This window comes from Oncorhynchus tshawytscha, linkage group LG14 (genome assembly GCF_018296145.1).
Source record: "Oncorhynchus tshawytscha isolate Ot180627B linkage group LG14, Otsh_v2.0, whole genome shotgun sequence".
Taxonomy (NCBI): domain Eukaryota; kingdom Metazoa; phylum Chordata; class Actinopteri; order Salmoniformes; family Salmonidae; genus Oncorhynchus; species Oncorhynchus tshawytscha.
In genome coordinates this window covers 4,968,297-4,987,001 of record NC_056442.1, presented here as the reverse complement: position 1 = coordinate 4,987,001, position 18,705 = coordinate 4,968,297, and the positions used below count along the sequence as shown (strand labels likewise).

General features: G+C 44.1%; 3 protein-coding genes across 9 annotated transcripts in view; all 3 read left to right on the top strand.

Moving 5' to 3' along the window:
* Positions 1 to 436: 436 nt before the first annotated feature.
* On the top strand, positions 437 to 4,441 carry LOC112266390 (SH2 domain-containing adapter protein F). Its single transcript, XM_024443824.2, has 9 exons — positions 437 to 814; positions 1,587 to 1,833; positions 2,040 to 2,141; positions 2,291 to 2,543; positions 2,670 to 2,824; positions 2,896 to 3,001; positions 3,339 to 3,510; positions 3,628 to 3,747; positions 3,907 to 4,441. Exons 2-9 carry the CDS (start codon positions 1,591 to 1,593, stop codon positions 4,091 to 4,093), a joined length of 1,338 nt encoding a protein of 445 aa, XP_024299592.1. The 5' UTR covers positions 437 to 814; positions 1,587 to 1,590; the 3' UTR covers positions 4,094 to 4,441.
* On the top strand, positions 3,916 to 11,603 carry theg (theg spermatid protein). 6 transcript variants are annotated; one of them, XM_024443828.2, is made up of 8 exons: positions 3,916 to 4,003; positions 9,521 to 9,596; positions 9,665 to 9,726; positions 10,027 to 10,093; positions 10,171 to 10,297; positions 10,403 to 10,559; positions 10,769 to 10,968; positions 11,051 to 11,603. In XM_024443828.2, the coding sequence occupies exons 2-8, from the start codon at positions 9,535 to 9,537 to the stop codon at positions 11,090 to 11,092; spliced, it is 717 nt and encodes a 238-aa protein (XP_024299596.1). In that variant the 5' UTR covers positions 3,916 to 4,003; positions 9,521 to 9,534; the 3' UTR covers positions 11,093 to 11,603. The 6 variants fall into 6 exon arrangements, with proteins under 6 accessions (XP_024299596.1, XP_024299595.1, XP_042152843.1 ...); XM_024443827.1 differs by having other exon boundaries at positions 3,925 to 4,003; positions 9,524 to 9,596; XM_042296909.1 differs by lacking the exon at positions 3,916 to 4,003 and adding an exon at positions 8,138 to 9,071.
* A 4,062-nt stretch (positions 11,604 to 15,665) lies between these two features.
* LOC112266389 (phospholipid phosphatase 2-like) overlaps positions 15,666 to 18,705 on the top strand; it is a 26,939-nt gene continuing 23,899 nt past the window's right edge. The window contains exons 1-2 of one of the 2 annotated variants that reach the window (XM_042296908.1): positions 15,666 to 15,909; positions 16,020 to 16,122. In XM_042296908.1, coding sequence (XP_042152842.1) covers positions 16,059 to 16,122 — 64 coding nt within the window. In that variant the 5' untranslated portion in view covers positions 15,666 to 15,909; positions 16,020 to 16,058. Of the gene's footprint in view, positions 16,123 to 18,705 lie in introns of both variants that reach the window. The other variant, XM_042296907.1, reaches the window with a different exon arrangement.

Genomic DNA, 18,705 nt, shown 5'->3' with positions numbered 1-18,705 from the left:
GAGTCAGTGAAGAAAGTAGAGGAATATGTGTCAAGGGTAAGGGATCCTAAGAGGCTCCAGGTGAGTAATAGAATTTTGCCAGTACAGAGTGATAGGCCTACAAATGAAATGTGCTTCAGTAAGGTTGGCTTTTTAGTGTTTATTGCTATGGTTGTCAACTGTCCTGCAGGAATAGAATGTAAAATCACAGAAAATAGTTGTTGTGGTGGCAGCCTCAGAGAAGTACTTGGGTTTACGAGATTTTAAAGCAGAAGAGGGTGTGTTGAATGGTGTCCCGTCCTCCCAGGCCATGCCTGGTATAGGATAAGATAGGTTCAAAATAGTGAAATTGGGTGGTGGGTTCTTAATAATGAGTGAAGGGTTTTTTGTAATGCAAAGTATAATGGATTTATACTCCAGTCCATTTGGTGGCGGTAATAGGCCATTAATATTGGATGCCAACCGCCGTTAAACCCCACCGAATAATACTTTCTTGTAGCTAGCTAACGTTAACCCTTCTTATTAAAGCTCAGTTAGATAACCATTTCGGACTAAAATAGTCGAATTAGTTAGGCTAGACAGAAATTGTAACGTTAGCCAACTAGCTAGCTAGCTTGCTAACTGAAATAATATTCTACAAAATGCATTTAATCTTTGTTTTAAACTGACTGACGTAGCGTAGTTAATTTACGTTGGTGGCAGGCAAACTTGTTTTCTTCAGCTCAAGCCGAGGGAAGCTAACGTTAGCTAGCTACAATGACATTTCTGTGAATTCATGGGGGTGGACACACAATTAAATACGTCATTGGCTAACGGCCCCGATTTCCATCAAAACGTAAGTAATGACGGTATCGTTTTTATATTATGCAAATATAAGCTGCATAACTAAGGTTAGCTATGTTGGGCCAAACATGTCTATCTAGCTAACAGCAGCTGATTATAGCTAGCCAGCCAATAGCCAAACATTCGTAGGTAGATCCCTGACTGGCTTGTCTGTCGCTTTCCAGATTCAAACAAAATATAGCCTTCTTGTAAATAGAAGGATCTGGAAATACAGTACTATATCTAGCCAGATAACAAACAGTTACTACTCTCTCAAACGTTAGTTTGATGAATGCATTCCAGTTCAGCTATCTAGCTTTATCTAGTTCCGATCCTCCTGTCACAAAGCAAAGATTACATAGGTAGCTAGTGTGATTGAAAGATTCCTTTCTTTTGCTCAATATGTTTATATATATATTGGCCTTTAAATAACTAGGGCCCAGAGTTTTTCCTGGTCAGGTCTATCAGGCTAGTCTTTCCTCCTCCTTTCAGGCCCACTGCCCATACCAATCAAGTTATATCATTAGTTACATTAGAACGTTAATATTCCTCTTAGATAAATTGTCTGACCTACCCTGATCACTTACATTGTCCAATGACTGACTGCCAGACCCAGTGTTTTATTCCCATATTCCCTCTCACACCCAGTCTGATGAGCATCCATTGAATGCCAGTGTGTGTTGTTTTGACTGATTCCATTGTCACGGTAAGCACATTATTGAAAGTGTTGACAGTGTTAGTTAGTAGATATGATGTAATATTCTGCTTTATTCTCCTTTCCTCAGACCCATGGCAAAGTGGTTAAAGGACTACCTGAACTTCGGCAGCCGTCGTGACGCCCCCCAGCTTCCGCGTCCTGACTACACAGAGAGTGAGATCCTGAGGGCCTACAGAGCCCAGAAAGACCTGGACTTTGAAGACCCCTACCAGAGCGCAGAGAAATCACAAAATGGCTGCTACGGTGGCTGTAGGGGGACAGTAAGCCTGCATGCGTTTCCCGCCTTGGCTTCTGTCCTTCCCGACGATGCAGAAGTGGGCAATGTTATCTTATAGGGCATGAACATGTTGTGTTATGACCGTGTTATTACAGCAGAGGCGGCTGGTTGACTGAGATATAGGAGGACTGACTCAATGTAATTGCTGGAATGCGATGGCTCTAACAGTATCAAACACATGGCTTTACAGGTGTTATGACCATGTTATTACAGGTCTTTTAAGGTTGTTATAATGTATTCCAGGTGAAGGTGGTGTCTCCCAAACACAGGCTGATCAAGGTGGACTCTCAGGAGTTCCGTCGCAGTAAGGTCCCCATCAGCCCCGTCACCATCCACCAAGAACCGGTATGGAATGACAGTTGTTGTTTTTGATCTTCTCCCTCTCATGTTCTTTGTATCCACATGATTCTCCTCATTTATGGCTTTGACTCTTTAATTATTTTTGTTTACCCTTTTTCCTCACTATCCCACCCACCCTCCATCACTCTCTTCAGGTGCTTCCCTCTGCTCCTACAGTAGTAGGGGACTCCGACACCGACTACTCAGACCCGTTTGATGCCAGACCAGTTCCTCGGCTTAGAACAGATTGGGAGCCTAACCCTAACCCACACCTTACCTTGGACCTCAGCCCCATCACCAGTCCTACCCTGGTAGCCTTCAGCCCTAACCCTATCCTAGGTCTCAGTCTCCGTCCAGGGCACAGCAGCAGCTACATGGAACCCTTTGAAGCCCAGAGGGTCATCACAGGTCGGCTCCTTTTAGCTGTTGTGTACACACCCACACCTTGGACTTCACGCCTGGTTGTCTAAAATGACTGACATACTACTGAGAAGCATAGACTTATTATAGTTAATTTATTGATTGTGTGTGTAGAGCTCCAGCGGGGCCGGCCAGGAGTGGGCAGTGGAAGGTCAGGGGCTGGGATCGGAGATCAACTCTATGATGACCCCTACGATGAGAGGACTCGACATCGCCACCGGGAGGCGCCACCGCAGCAGCAGGGGAGAGAGTTCCTCAGGAACGAAACGGTAACAATCTTCTTCTTCTTCTCTGTTTTGATTTCATCATCCTCCTACATCCTCTCCTCCTCCTCTTCCAGAGAGAGGTCAGAGAGAGCAGGCTGCCCCAGGACGATGAGAGACCAGCAGAGGAGTACGACCAGCCCTGGGAATGGAAGAAGGACAACCTCTCCAAAGCTCTAGCAGGTAGATATCTAATAGAGCATCACTGAATTGTTGGGCTCTAAAACACGTTAATCTCTAAAGCTCTAGCAAGTAGACCAGTGCTCTGATCTATTCTGGTGTAGGAGGCACTCGGTAGATGCTGCAGTTTTACATTTTAGCCATTTAGCCGACGCTCTTATCCAGAGTGATTTACAAGACCAATTAGAGTTCAGTGCCTTGCTCAAGTTCAGTGCCTTGCTTCACCTCGTCTGCTCGGGATATGAACCAGTGACCGGTAACTGGCTCAATGCTCTTAACTGCTAAGCTACCTGTTGCCCAGGTATTTAAGTAGTTGGCTAATAAAACTCTCCATTTGTAGTGAAGTTTGAGGGGGCAGAGTGGGAGAAGTCGTTAGCCCAGTCAGACCAGGCCAGACTACCCAGGACCAGCCCCACAGCCCCAGGGGGCGCAGCTAGCCTTCTGAGGCCTGGTGACACCACCCCTGTCCTGGGTGAGAGAGTGGACCCCTGCCTGCCCCTGGAGAGACAGGTGTAAGTTCCTTCCCTCAACCGCTGACTCAGGATAATTCAAGAAGCTCCCCCTGGCCGTGTGTCACACTGTTTTGTGTCCCTTTCTATGCGTCACACAGTAATATGTCCCCCTTGCAGGTGGTACCACGGTTCTGTGAGTCGTGTGGAGGCAGAGACTCTACTGACGTTGTGCAAAGAGAGTTCCTACCTGGTGAGGAAGAGCCAGGCCTGCCCACAAGACTACTCTCTCTCCCTCAGGTACCTTTACACACTCTCCCTCTCTCATTCCACTAATGTTCTACATTATTCCAATCACATCATCATACATCTGTTTTCCATGGGTTTTCCATATTTATCTAGGCCCTAATAAGGTGTTAAGGATTTTATAACGCTGATCTCTATTTCGCTCTCTTTCAGGAGTTGTCAGGGCTTCATGCATATGAAGTTCACTCGGAGTTCAGAGAGTCGTTACGTCCTGGGAGAGAACAGTCCTCCATTCTCCTCTGTACCAGAGGTCATCCACTACTACACCATGCACAAACTACCTATCAGAGGAGCTGAACACCTGTCTCTGCTCTACCCTGTCATAGTACAGACCCTCTGACCCTTCTCCACTCATTATCTGCATCCCAACTGGCACCCTATTCCCTATGTAGTGCACTACTTTAGTGCACTCTGATCAAAAGTAGTGCAATAGAGTGGGACACGCTATTTATGATCTATTACTAATACAGATGGTGCTGTCGTCTGCGGAGATGCTAACATGGCTGCTGTGGAATTGTGTGATGTTATTCTTAGAGCGTCAACATGGTTCTGGTGGAAACCACAATGGTTAAACTATTACAGTTGAAGTCGGAAGTTTACATACACCTTAGCCAAACACATTTAAACTCAGTTTTTCACAATTCCTGACATTTAATCCTAGTAAAAATGCCCCGTCTTAGGTCAGTTAGGATCACCACTTTATTTTAAGAATGTGAAATGTCAGAATAATAGTAGAGAATGATTTTATTTATTTTATTTCACCACATTCCCAGTGGGTCAGAAGTTTACATAAACTCAATTAGTATTTGGTAACATTGCCTTAAAATTGTTTAACTTGAGTCAAACATTTAGGGTTGCCTTCCACAAGATTCCCACAATAAGTTGTTTCATCAGACCAGAGGTAATTTCTCCCCATGTGCAGTTGCAAACCATAGTCTGGCTTTTTTATGGCGGTTTTGGAGCAATGTCTTCTTCCTTGCTAAGTGACCTTTCAGGTTGTCGATAGAGGACTCATTTTACTGTGGATATGGATACTTTTGTACCGATTTCTTCTAGTATCTTCACAAGGTCCTTTGCTGTTGTTCTGGGATTGATTTGCACTTTTCGCACCAAAGTACGTTCATCTCTAGGAGACAGAACATGTCCCCTTCCTGAGCGGTATGACGGCTGCGAGGCCCCATGGTGTTTATATTTGGGTACTATTGTTTGTATAGATGAACATGGTACCTTCAGACGTGTGTAAATTGCTCCCAAGGATGAACCAGACTTGTGGAGGTCTACAACTTTTTTTCTGAGATCTTGGCTGAAATCTTTTGATTTTCCCATGATGTCAAGCAAAGAGGCACTGAGTTTGAAGGTAGGCCTTGAAATACATCCACAGGTACACCTCCAATTGACTCAAATGATGTCAATTAGCCTATCAGAAGCTTCTAAAGCCATGACATTATTTTCTGGAATTGTCCATGCTATTTAAAGGTACAGTCAACTTAGTGTATGTAAACTTCTGACCCACTGGAATTGAGATACAGTGAATTATAAGTGAAATAATCTGTCTGTAAACAATTGTTGGAAAAATTACTTGTCATGCACAAAGTAGATATCCTAACCGACTTGCCAAAACTATAGTTTGTTAACAAGAAATTTGTGGAGTGGTTGAAAAACAAGTTTTAATGACTCCAACCTAAGTGTATGTAATCTTCCGACTTCAACTGTATATGGCCAAAGGCAAATGCTGTAACAGAGCAGGTTACTGTATGTCAATAGAATATTATCGATCATCTGTATCGCACATTGATTAGCTAGCTGTACCAGGGTGGGAGTTTCATCCAATAGTGTTATACAGTAGACTGCTACATCGCTATAGTGGAAAGCTATTATATAAATGTGTGCTTGAAAGCTATTTCAGTCCTTATATGTATGAATGTTGGTGTTTTACACCTGAGTGTACAAAATATTAGGAATACCTTCCTAATATTGAGTTTCACCCCTTTTCGCCCGCAGAACAGCCTCAGTTCACCGGGTCATGGACTACAAGGTGTGGAAAGCGTTCCACAGGGATGCTGGCCCATGTTGACGCCAATGCTTCCCACAGTTGTCAAGTTGGCTGGATGTCCTTTGAGTGGTGGACCATTGATACACACAGGAAACTGTTGCGTGTGAAAAACCCAGCAGCGTTGCAGTTCTTGACACACTCAATCCGGAGCGCGTACTACCATACCCCGTTCAAAGGCACTTGAATATTTTGTCTTGCCCATTCACACTGAATGGCGCACACACACAATCCATGTCTGAATTGTCTATAGGCGTAAAAATCCTCCTTTAACCGGTCTCCTCCCCTTCATACACACAGGTGACATCAATAAGGGATCATAGCTTTCACCCAGTCAGTGTGTAATGGAAAGAGCAGGTGCTCCTAATGTTTTGTACACTCAGTGTAGTTGTGTGTTAAAGTGTGAATGTTTTTTGGACTTTGATCATGAAAGCTAAAGAATAATAGGTAGGTTTGTTACTGTGGTTCTGTTTGTAAGATTTTCTCATGTTCTATGAAAATGAAGTGTCATTTTTTTTTTTTTAAACTGTGTTGAAAGTCTAACCAAATATACACAGGTAGGGGGAAAGAATAAGGGTTGTTAAGATAAATATATTTGCTACTTTCCATTGTCCATACTAATATCATTGCTTCGTTCTAATTGGTATGCGTTTAAATTGGAATTGCAAGAAAGACTGAAAAAATACCAGCATGTGCATTCAATTATTATTTTTTATTTCACCTTTATTTAACCAGGTAGGCTAGTTGAGAACAAGTTCTTATTTGCAACTGGGACCTGTCCAAGATAAAGCATAGCAGTTCGACACATACAACAACACCGAGTTACACATGGAATAAACAAAACATATAGTCGATAATACAGTGAGTGCAAATAAGGGAGTTAAGGCAATAAATAGGCCATGGTGGCGAAGTAATTACAATATGGCAATTAAACACTGATGTGCAAAAGATGGATGTGCAAGTAGAGATACTGTGCTGCAAAAGGAGCAAAATAAATAAATACAGTATGGGAATGAGGTAGATAAATGGGCTGTATACAGATGGGCTATGAACAGGTGCAGTGATCTGTGAGCTGCTCTGACAGCTGGTTCTTAAAGCTAGTGAGGGAGATGGGAATCTCCAGCTTCAGTGATTTTTGCAGTTTGTTCCAGTCAGTGGCAGCAGAGAACTGGAAGGAAAGGCGACCAAAGGAGGAATTGGCTTTGGGGGTGACCAGTGAGATATACCTGCTGGAGCGTGTGCTACGAGTGGGTGCTGCTATGGTGACCAGCGAGCTGAGATAGGGTGGGGCTTTACCTAGCAGAGACTTGAAGATAACCTGTAGCCAGTGGGTTTGGCGATGAGTATGAAGCGAGGGCCAGCCAACGAGAACGTACAGGTCGCAGTGGTGGGTAGTATAGTGGGGCAAAAAAAGTATTTAGTCAGCCACCAATTGTGCAAGTTCTCCCACTTAAAAAGATGAGAGAGGCCTGTAATTTTCATCATAGGTACACTTTAACGATGACAGACAAAATGAGAAAAAAAATCCAGAAAATCACATTGTAGGATTTTTAATGAATTTATTTGCAAATTATGGTGGAAAATAAGTATTTGGTCAATAACAAAAGTTGATCTCAACTTATACTATATACCCTTTGTTGGCAATGACAGAGGTCAGACGTTTTCTGTAAGTCTTCACAAGGTTTTCACACACTGTTGCTGGTATTTGGCCAGCCGTAGAGAAATGCTTATTGAAATTCTCAATTATTGTGGATTTGTCGGTTGTAACAGTGTTTCCTAGCCTCAGAGCAGTGGGTAGTTGGGATGAGGTGCTCTTATTCTCCATGGACTTTACAGTGTCCCAGAACTTTTTTGAGTTTGTACTGCAAGATTCAAATTTATGTTTAAAAAAGCTAGCCTTAGCTTTCCTAACTGCCTGTGTATATTGGCTCAATAATGTCTTCATTATGTTTAAGGACTCTTGGAAGATTAGTCCAAATGGGGACTAAAAGAGATCCAAATAAAATCAATCAAATCTTTATGAAAGCCTTTCACATCACAGTGTGTGACATGGCCGACGATGTGGAATACAAGCGTCACCATAGCAACCACCAGGCGTCAGTATCAGCGTAAGCAAGGATAAACATCAAGGGTGCGTTCGTAAATTCACTTGGCTGGTTATTTAGAGTGTGTTCGTAAATTCAATCTGGAGTGCCAGAGTGCGCTCAGACTGCACCTGGACGTTCATAAATTTGCTTCCCTCTCGGAGCGTTCAGAGCGCCCACTGGACGCTTTGGCTAGCAGTCAAGCACCCAAGCTAACTGGCTAAAGGTGGCTAAATTGCTAGCTACTTCAAGACACAAATGAAAGAACACCTCACTCTAACCATTGTACTCGCCATAGCAGAGCAGATTAGGCTTTTTTTTCATGTTATCTAGAGCGTTTGTGACTAACTGTGCTGCTGGCAACAATTTCATAGTTTTTTTGCCAACTTCTACCGACCGGTAATTTTCTATGGGTGTTGCACGTTCGTAAATTCATCCGTTATTCAGCGTTCTGGCACAAATGAGAGTGCTCTGAAATTGGAGTAGATAACCAGAGTTCATTTTCGAACGCACCCGAGAGAGTGCTCTGAAATCTGAGTAGACTGCCACAATGAATATACAAGCGCACCCCTACTCCGATTTCAGTACCAGAACGCCGAATAACTAGCTAATGAATTTATGGACTGTTGAATATTACAGGTATCAGGAAAAAAACGTTATTAAATTGTTGCCAACAGCGCAGTTACAGTCACCAACTCTCTAGATGACATGAAAACAGCTTAACCTACTCTGCTAGCGCGAGTTAAATGGTTAGAGTGAGGTGTTCTCTCATTTATGTCTGGAAGTAACTAGCAAGCTAGCCAACTTTAGCCAGTTATCTTGGGTGCTCGACTGCCATTGTGAGGTCAGAACGCTCGGATCAACCCTAATCCTCGGCCAGAGTGTCAACTGTGCGCTCTGAATTTACGAACGAACATTCTGACATTTCTCTAAATTTACGAACGCACAGAGCGCACTCTGGCACTCCAGAGCGAATTTACGAACACACCCCAAGTTGATCGCGAGGCAGCGGCAGGTAGGCGACGTGATAAAATAACGTGATAATGTGTGCACATATTTTGAGCTGCTAATCGTGGATATTGCGTTTACTTTATAAAACCGTATCTAATTAATATGGTGTACTCATGAACTGACTCACTAGCCTATGTTATCATTGCTCGAGGTGAATTTTTTCTACTGTATCAGTAAGTAAAGTCGTTGTCAACTTCGCATCCAGTGCATAGTTGACAGCATATTTGCGAGAAGGTTCAAATGATTGTCTTACTAGTGGTCATGTCAGCTCTTATGTCATGTGTATGCCATTGTTTGGCTATTTCCATGTCATAATGAGGTGTTATTGTTACCCCTTTGACTTTGCACTTGTCTCCCAATGAAGAAATGTTGTGTGCACTGTGTTCAGAGACATTTAAAGGAAAGTACAATAAACCTGTGGAGGCTGCTGAGGGGAGCAAGGCACATAAGAATGTCTGGAAAGGAGCTAATGGAATGGTATCTTACACATGGAAACCATATTTTATGTATTTGACACCATTCCACCTATTCCACTCCAGCCATTACCACGAGCCTGTCATCCCCAATTAAGGTGCCACCAACCTCCTGTGCAATAAACAGTCATTTTTGTGTTATGCTTCAGCAGCTCACGTATCCATGGCTACCCGGATGGTGCAACTCGCTCAGCCCAAACCCAGCCTGCTCCGATTCCCTGACCGGTACTGCCACACACACACACACACACACACACACACACTGACTGACTGACTGATTATTTTCCTTCCAGACGGTCAGTCTACTGGCTAGATGAACTCCCACCTGAAAGAAATGGCTCCACCACCACGTTTGGTAAGATCTCTTTCTGTCCCCATCCCTTTTTCACTCTCTCTTTCTGTCTCTATTTATTTGAACTTTATTTGACCTTTATTTAACTAGGCAAGTTAGTTAGGAACAAATTATTATTTTCAATGTCGGCCTAGGAACAGTGGGTTAACTGCCTTGTTCAGGGGCAGAACGACAGATTTGTACCTTGTCAGTTCGGGGATTCGATCTTGCAACCTTTCGGTTACTAGTCAAACGCTCTATGATGTTTGTGTTGTGGATAATTTACTTTATAATCACCTTTTTAATGTTATTATTTTGTTGTAGAGTTGACTCCCCACTGGTCCCAGCTGTGTGGCAGGAAGCGGCTTAATTCTGGGTTTGAACAGAGCAGGTAACACTTCATAATGTTGTACAGTATGTTAATGATGTGAATAATAATGCATGATGACTCTCCTCCTCCCTCTCCAGGTTATCTCCCCAATGGGAGGTCAGTGTAGCAGCTTTGAGTGCCTATCCATCCAATAGACTGTGTTCTCTGGCTTTGCCCCGCCTCCCCACCATAGGCTGGGAACCTGACCGCCCCCTACTGGCCTCCGTGAGTACCACACACACACACCTCAATGTATAACCCTCTATCTGTGTCTCTCTGCATATATCTATCTCTCTTGTTTCCTCTCTTTGTATGTGTCTCTCTCTCTAGCTGAGCAGAGCGGTGCAGACTGCAGTAGCCAGTCCTAGGGTCTGCCAGTTGGCCTGTCCCAAGCGGAGGCAGGGTCTCTATTCGGCCCATTCGTCCAAGACTTCACTGGCACCCCCCCACCCAGCTGCAACCTCCTCCCGACTACAGCTCCTTGCCCGTAAGACTCTTAGGATACCTCGTATTTACCTCAGAAAGTAACGTTTAGTAACGGCCACCCAACTACATTGCAAAGTAAATGTGGTGTTCATTTTTAGAGTAGCGGCAATTTTCAGGCTATCTACAACTGTCTCGCACACACACACACTCTCTCTCTCCATTACTCTCTCCGTCTCCTTCCTCCTCCCCATCCCACCTCCCCTCTCCCAGTCCCTAAGTCTGACCACCCCCAGTATGCCCAGGACCGTCCAGTCATCTGGCCAGTGCCGGGGCCAGTGAGGAAGGCAGTAGCCAGTGAGAGGGTGCAGGTCCTTTCACAGCCCAACCAGCGGAAGGCGCTGTTCCAAGGCTACGACCCGTACACGGTTACCCTAGCTGCACGCTCCGCTAGCGCCTCGCCGCGCCTACAGGTGAGCTGTGTTTCTCTCATTAACTCATTTATTTAAATCATTTAATAAAAATGTCATTAGTTTGTCTGTTTGTTTATTACAGGAGCTTTGTCTGCCCCTGCCGCGGAAATGCAAGGGCAAATAGACGAATGCATCTCATCTCACACCTCTACAGTACCTCCAGCCGCCTCTTCTTCAGATACTCTATCTCCTGTACAGCATGTCCCTGATCACCACTGCTCCATAATAAAGGCCCTCTATGATCTCATTGAGGCATGTTGCTGGGTCTTTGTTCTGGTCCAACGGGACCACTGGCTTTAGAAGGTGGATTGTTTAGTGCTGCGACGTTCAACAGCGTGCTGAACATTCAACTGAACTGAAGTGACTTTTACTATCGCCAAAGGGGAGTTGTCACGGACCTAGAATATTACAACCCACATTACATACATAAAGCGAAAACCACCTGAATGTAAAAGTGTACCTTATATATTTTACTGTGTAATTGTAGTATGTGACAGATGAAGGAAACCTGAAAAAGGATGTAATATCTTTAATGAATATTCCCTCTCCTGTTAACCCTCTACTGCACATACAGTTGAAGTCGGAAGTTTACATACACTTCGGTTGGAGTCATTAAAACTTGTTTTTCAACCACTCCACAAATTTCTTGTTAACAAACTATAGTTTTGGCAAGTCGGTTAGGATGTCTACCAAGTCATTTTTCCAATAATTGTTCACAGACAGATTATTTCACTTATAATTCACTGTATCACAATTCCAGTGGGTCAGAAGTTTACATACACTAAGTTGACTATGCCTTTAAACAGCATGGACAATTCCAGAAAATAATGTCATGGCTTTAGAAGCTTCTGATAGGCTAATTGACATCATTTGAGTCAATTGGAGGTGTACCTGTGGATGTATTTCAAGGCCTACCTTCAAACTCAGTGCCTCTTTGCTTGACATCATGGGAAAATCAAAAGATTTCAGCCAAGATCTCAGAAAAAAAGTTGTAGACCTCCACAAGTCTGGTTCATCCTTGGGAGCAATTTACACACGTCTGAAGGTACCATGTTCATCTATACAAACAATAGTACCCAAATATAAACACCATGGGGCCTCGCAGCCGTCATACCGCTCAGGAAGGGGACATGTTCTGTCTCCTAGAGATGAACGTACTTTGGTGCGAAAAGTGCAAATCAATCCCAGAACAATTTCCAGAAAATGTCATGGCTTTAGAAGCTTCTGATAGGCTAATTGGCATAATTTGAGTCAATTAGAGGTGTACCTGTGGATGTATTTCAAGGCCTACCTTCAAACTCAGTGCCTCTTTGCTTGACATCATGGGAAAATCAAAAGATTTCAGCCAAGACATCCACCAAAAAGTTATAGACCTCCACAAGTCTGGTTCATCTTTGGGGCAATATACAAAGGCCTGAAGGTAGCACGTTCATCTGTACAAACAATAGTACACAAGTATAAACACCATGGGACCACGTAGCTGCCATACCACTCAGGAAGGAGACACGTTCTGTCTCCTAGAGATGAACATACTTTGGTGCGAAAAGTGCAAATCAATCCCAGAACAACAGCAAAGGACCTTGTGAAGATACTGTAGGAAACAGGTACAAAAGTATCTATATCCACAGTAAAACGAGTCCTATATCAACATTAACTGAAAGGCCGCTCAGCAAGGAAGAAGCCACTGCTCCAAAAGCGCCATAAAAATGCCAGACCACAGTTTGCAACTGCACATGGGGACAAAGATCGTACTTTTTGGAGAAATGTCCTCTGGTCTGAAGAAACAAAAATAGAATTGTTTGGCCATAATGACCATCGTTATGTTTGGAGGAAAAAGGGGGAGGCTTGCAAGCCTGAGAACACCATCCCAACTGTGAAGCACAGTGGTGGTAGCATCATGTTGTGGGGGTGCTTTGCTGCAGGAGGGACTGGTGCACTTCCCGAAATAGATGGCGTCATGAGAAAGGGAAATTATGTGGATATATTGAAGCAACATCTCAAGACATCAGTCAGGAAGTTAAAGCTTGGTCGCAAATGGATCTTCCAAATGGACAATGACCCCAAGCATACTTCCAAAGTTGTGGCAAAATGGCTTAAGGACAACAAAGTCAAGGTATTGGAGTGGCCATCACAAAGCCCTGACCTCAATCCTATAGACAATTTGTGGGCAGAACTGAAAAAGCGTGTGCGAGCAAGGAGGCCTACAAACCTGACTCAGTTCTGTCAGGAGGAATGGGCCAAAATTCCCCCAACTTATTGTGGGAAGCTTGTGGAAGGCCACCTGAAACGTTTGACCCAAGTTAACAATTTAAAGGCAATGCTACCAAATACTAATTGAGTGTATGTAAACTTCTGACCCACTGGGAATGTGATGAAAGAAATAAAAGCTGAAATAAATCATTCTCTCTTCCATTATTCTGACATTTCACATTCTTAAAATAAAGTGGTGATCCTAACTGACTTAAGACAGGGAATTTTTACTAGGATTACATGTTAGGAATTGTAAAAAAAACTGAGTTTAAATGTATTTGGCTAAGGTGTATGTAAACTTCTGACTTCAACTGTTGTTTCCCTCCTGGAACAGAAAACCATTTTTCCCCTTACAACCTCCCATGTGAATTGTTTTAAATTCAACAATCCAAGGAGGCAGTATGATGTATCAATTTGGGCAGGGAACTTCTTTCAGGAAATAGAACAAAAACACATGTGAGCACATGGTAAGATACATTAAATGTACCCCTTTTTCTCCCAATTTCATGGTATCCAATTGGTAGTTACAGTCTTGTCTCATCGCTACAACTCCCATACAGACTCAGGAGAGGCAAAGGTTGAGAGCCGTACGTCCTCCAAAACACAACCCAACTAGACTGCACTGCTTCTTGACAGAATGCCCACTTAACCCAGGAGCCAGTCACACCAATGTGTCAGAGGAAACGCTGTACATCTGGCAACCATGTACTGTGCCCGGCCCGCCACAGGAGTCGCTAGTGCACGATGGGAGAAGGACATCCCTGCCAGCCAAACCCTCACCTAACCCAGACGACACTGGGCCAATTGTGCCCTGCCCCATGGGTCTACCGGTCGCGGCCGGCCCCCGACATAGCCTAGACTCAAACCCAGAATCTCTAGTGGCACAGCTAGCACTGCGATGCAGTGCCTTAGACCACTGCGCCACTCGGGGGGCCCAGATACATTTCAATATTTTGCATGTTTAAAGCTGCAACGTAATTTTTTAGGTGACCCAACAAAATGTACATAGAAATATGAGTTCTAGATCTGCCATTTTCATTAAAAGCAAGTCTAAAAAGTGGTATATCTGTTCTATGTGCAATATTTCTATGCTTTATTTTTTTAAGTTGAGTTTTTCCATCTTTTACTTTGCAGTTCGGCTACTTTTCATTGCAATATCATGCTCAATGAAATACATGTAATTTGATGTAAAATGATGGCCTTGGTCAATGTTTTTTACAACATAACCACTGACGTTTACAGGCAATGGACACAGGGACATTCGATGAGCAAAGGGAGCCTAATGGATCAGTTAGATCATATCCTCTGATAGTGAGGACAGTCAGCTTGAGGACAGTGACAGTGAAGAAGAATGGACCCCAGAATCTGGTTGGATAGGCAGTGAAATACTAGGTTATGCCCAACTTGTATTTTCTTAGGAAAAGAGTGCTTGCTTCTACTATATTTCACTTAATACATGTTCTGTATCTGATTTTCCTTTATGTTTTAGCCTACCTTTATGGCACAGCGTTGCCCTGAGGCAACAAAAACAATTACTAATTTATGCTGCAATAGTTTGTGTCGGGGGGCTAGGGTCAGTCTGTTAAATCTGAAGTATTTCTCCTGATATCCGGTGTCCTGTGCTAATTTAAGTATGCTCCCTCTAATTCTCTCTCTCTTTCTCTCTTCTTTCGGAGGACCTGAGCCCTAGGACCATGCCTCAGGACTACATGGTCTGATGACTCCTTGCTGTCCCCAGTCCACCTGGTTGTGCTGCTGCTCCAGTTTCAACTGTTCTGCCTGTGGCTATGGAACCCTGACCTGTTCACCAGACATGCTACCTTGTCCCAGACCTGCTGTTTTCAACTCTCTCTTTCTACCGCACCTGCTGTCTCTAACTCTGAATGATCAGCTATGAAAAGCCAACTGACAGTTACTACTGAGGTGCTGACCTGTTGCACCCTTTACAACCACTGTGATTATTATTATTTGACCCTGCTGGTCATCTATGAATGTTTTAACATCTTGGCCATGTACTGTTATAATCTCCACCCGGCACAGCCAGAAGAGGACTGTCCACCACTCAGAGCCTGGTTCCTCGCTACGTTTCTTCCTAGGTTCCTGCCTTTCTAGGGAGTTTTTCCTAGCCACGTGCTTCTACATCTGCATTGCTTGCTGTTTGGGCTTTTAGGCTGGGTTTCTGTATAGCACTTTGTGACATTGGCTGATGTAAAAATGGCTTTATAAATACATGTGATTGATTGATATGGGGGGGTAAAGTCGTTTATTTATACATTATCAGAAAACCTACATCTTCCATGACACATCTCAATTATCTTGCATCTTTTCTCATTTTTTTCTGGATGTTGCTGCAACACCGCTTTATCTCTTCATCTCTTCAACAAAAACAATCTCTTCATCCTCTGACTCCACCCTGCGGTCTGGATCACTTTTCTTTTCACCAGAGTTCTGACGTCAGCTCTGGGGAGTGTAAACGCACACGCGCCTTTAGTTGGGGAAAGAGCCCATTCTCAACTTTCCGTAAAGGAAACGATTTCAGAAGTTTTTCTCCTTCCGTTATCTCTGCTTGCTTTTGGACAATGCGCGACCCACACATGTCCGTGTGTTGACAGCGCTGGACACTCTGTGTGTGTGGTGTATACTACAGTTGCGTCTTTCCCCGACTCACCTATAGAGCGTAGGCCTAAACAGGTAGGCCAGGTAGGCTACGGGAGCGAAATCCGGAAGAACAAGCACATCTGATTGTTCACACTATTTTTCTCTTACCTCTGCAACTTAACTTCTCCCAATAACGTTTGCAGTTTTGATAATTCTTCTTCGGAGAGAGTAGAAGCGTGAAGATGGAGCTACCAGTTCCCAAGAAAAATATGCTGATTCTAGTTGATGTTTTCTGTGTGGTTATCGGTAAGTGCCCTATTTCTCTCTCCAACAACATGGCTGATATAACATTATTTGTTGTAATTAACCAAGGATACTACTCGCTCTCTCTGCCGTCTACACATGCGCAATGCAATAGGGTAGCACTAGCCACCGATAAATCAATAAAATAGTTGTTTATGTATAATTGTTTATTGGGTAAATGCTGGATAAGACTGAGACGGTGGGGGACTTTGTAAACAATGTTTAGGCAGGCTATACACACACACAAGCCACAGGCCAAAGCCCAGCATGCCGGACACTTTCGATTACAGGCCAGTCATAAGAACATGTGTTTTGTGTTACACACACAGACCGACACACCGCAATAGTATTGTAATAGGAAGAGAGTCCGCATTGCTCGTGTTATAGCTTGTTTAATGGATTCTATCATTGTCTGTCAGCACATTACAGGTGGTCACAGTGCCTGGTGGAGTGGTGTAATACTGATCTGTATTGATTCAAGTTCTGTAGATTGTAGGCTAGTCATCAGTCCGCATGGGTTAGTAACACAAATTGCATAATCACATTTACTATGATTTTAAGTTTACAATTCACAGTTACAATTAATTTATGATGACCATTTAAAAAATGATCTGTGTGTGTGTGTGTGCGCCACACACTTGTAACAGAACACTTGTTCTTCTGACTGGTCTTCCATGGAAAGTGCCCTGCTTGTTGGGCTTTGCCTTGTAGCTTCCAGTGTGATTGCTGCATTTGTGTGTGGGGCCGGGGTGTGCATGTTCGGACTTGTACTGGACTCTCAATACTAGAGGATCTGTAGTTTAGAATATACATTTTGGTGGACAGTCTCCTACCCCTCTATCTCCCACTCCCTCCACATCTTTCCCTCTTCATCCATTTCTTCCCCCTATCCCCCACTCTTTGTCTTCCTCCCCCACTCTTTGTCTTCCTCCCCCACTCTTTGTCTTCCTCCCCCACTCCCTTGCTCTCTTTCTCTCATGGTATTTAGTGAGTGAGAGAGTAGGGTTGTTTAACAGTTAAGCTGTTAACAGACGACATCACCTCGTGGCATAACCATGTTTGTTGACAGTCTCAGAAGGCTGTGTGTCTGGACCTGGGGTCTGACATTCCCGAGTGGAGCAGCGGTCTAAGGCACTGATTCTCAGTGATATAAGCTTCACTGCAGGCCCTGGTTCGATTCCAGGCTGTATCACAACTGGCCGCGATTGGGAGTACCATAGGGCGGCGCACAATTGACCCAGCGTCGTCCGGGTTAGGGTTTGGCCGTCATTGTAAATATTTAACTGACTTGCCTAGATAAATAAAGGTTAAAAAAAAAACATTTAAAAAAAGATGACAGGAACTATGTTTGTTGACAGACTCAAGGGGCTGTGTGTCTGGGCCTGGGGTCTGACAATAGCAAAATCACTCTCTTTTCTTCTTTCAATATTTCCTCCCTCAATCTCTCCAGTTGCTTATTTTTCTTTCATCTCTCCTGCCTCCACCCTCTCTCTCTCTCTCTAGATAGTGGTCTCTGGGGGTAGCAGTAATCAGTCTACAATTAGTGACAAGAAAACTATTGGGATTTTTTTTATTCCCAGTTCAGATAAGAGTGATACAGGGTTGTGTTTTTGTTAGTGTGCGTGTGCATACTTGTGTTTTGTTGGCGTGTGTGTGTTCGTAGGCCATAGCCCAGCTTCCTCACTGTGTCATTAATATAGTAGGAATGTGCCTAGTCGACAAACTGGATCTGATCTGACAAAGCTTTTCCTCAATCCTCTTTCTTTCTCTCCCTCTCTCATTCTCCCATCCCTCTTTCTCTCCCTCTCGCATTCTCCCATCCCTCTCTCTTTCTCTCCCTCTCGCATTCTCCCATCCCTCTCTCTTTCTCTCCCTCTCGCATTCTCCCATCCCTCTCTCTTTCTCTCCCTCTCGCATTCTCCCATCCCTCTCTCTTTCTCTCCCTCTCGCATTCTCCCATCCCTCTCTCTTTCTCTCCTCTCGCATTCTCCCATCCCTCTCTCTTTCTCTCCCTCTCGCATTCTCCCATCCCTCTCTCTTTCTCTCCCTCTCGCATTCTCCCATCCCTCTCTCTTTCTCTCCCTCTCGCATTCTCCCATCCCTCTCTCTTTCTCTCCCTCTCGCATTCTCCCATCCCTCTCTCTTTCTCTCCCTCTCGCATTCTCCCATCCCTCTCTCTTTCTCTCCCTCTCGCATTCTCCCATCCCTCTCTCTTTCTCTCCCTCTCGCATTCTCCCATCCCCTCTCTTTCTCTCCCTCTCGCATTCTCCCATCATTCCTCTCGCATTCTCCCATCCCTCTCTCATTCTCCCATCCCTCTCGCATTCTCCCATCCCTCTCTCCCTCCCTCTCGCATTCTCCCATCCCTCTCTTTCTCTTTCCATCCCTCTCGCATTCTCCATCCCTCTCTCTTTCTCTCCCTCTCGCATTCTCCCATCCCTCCTTTCTCCATCCCCATTCTCTCTCTTTCTCTCCCTCTCCCATCCCTCTCTTTCTCTCCCATCCCTCATCCCTCTTCTTTCTCTCCCTCTCGCATTCTCCCTCTCTTTCATCCCTCTCTCTTTCTCTCCCTCTCGCATTCTCCCA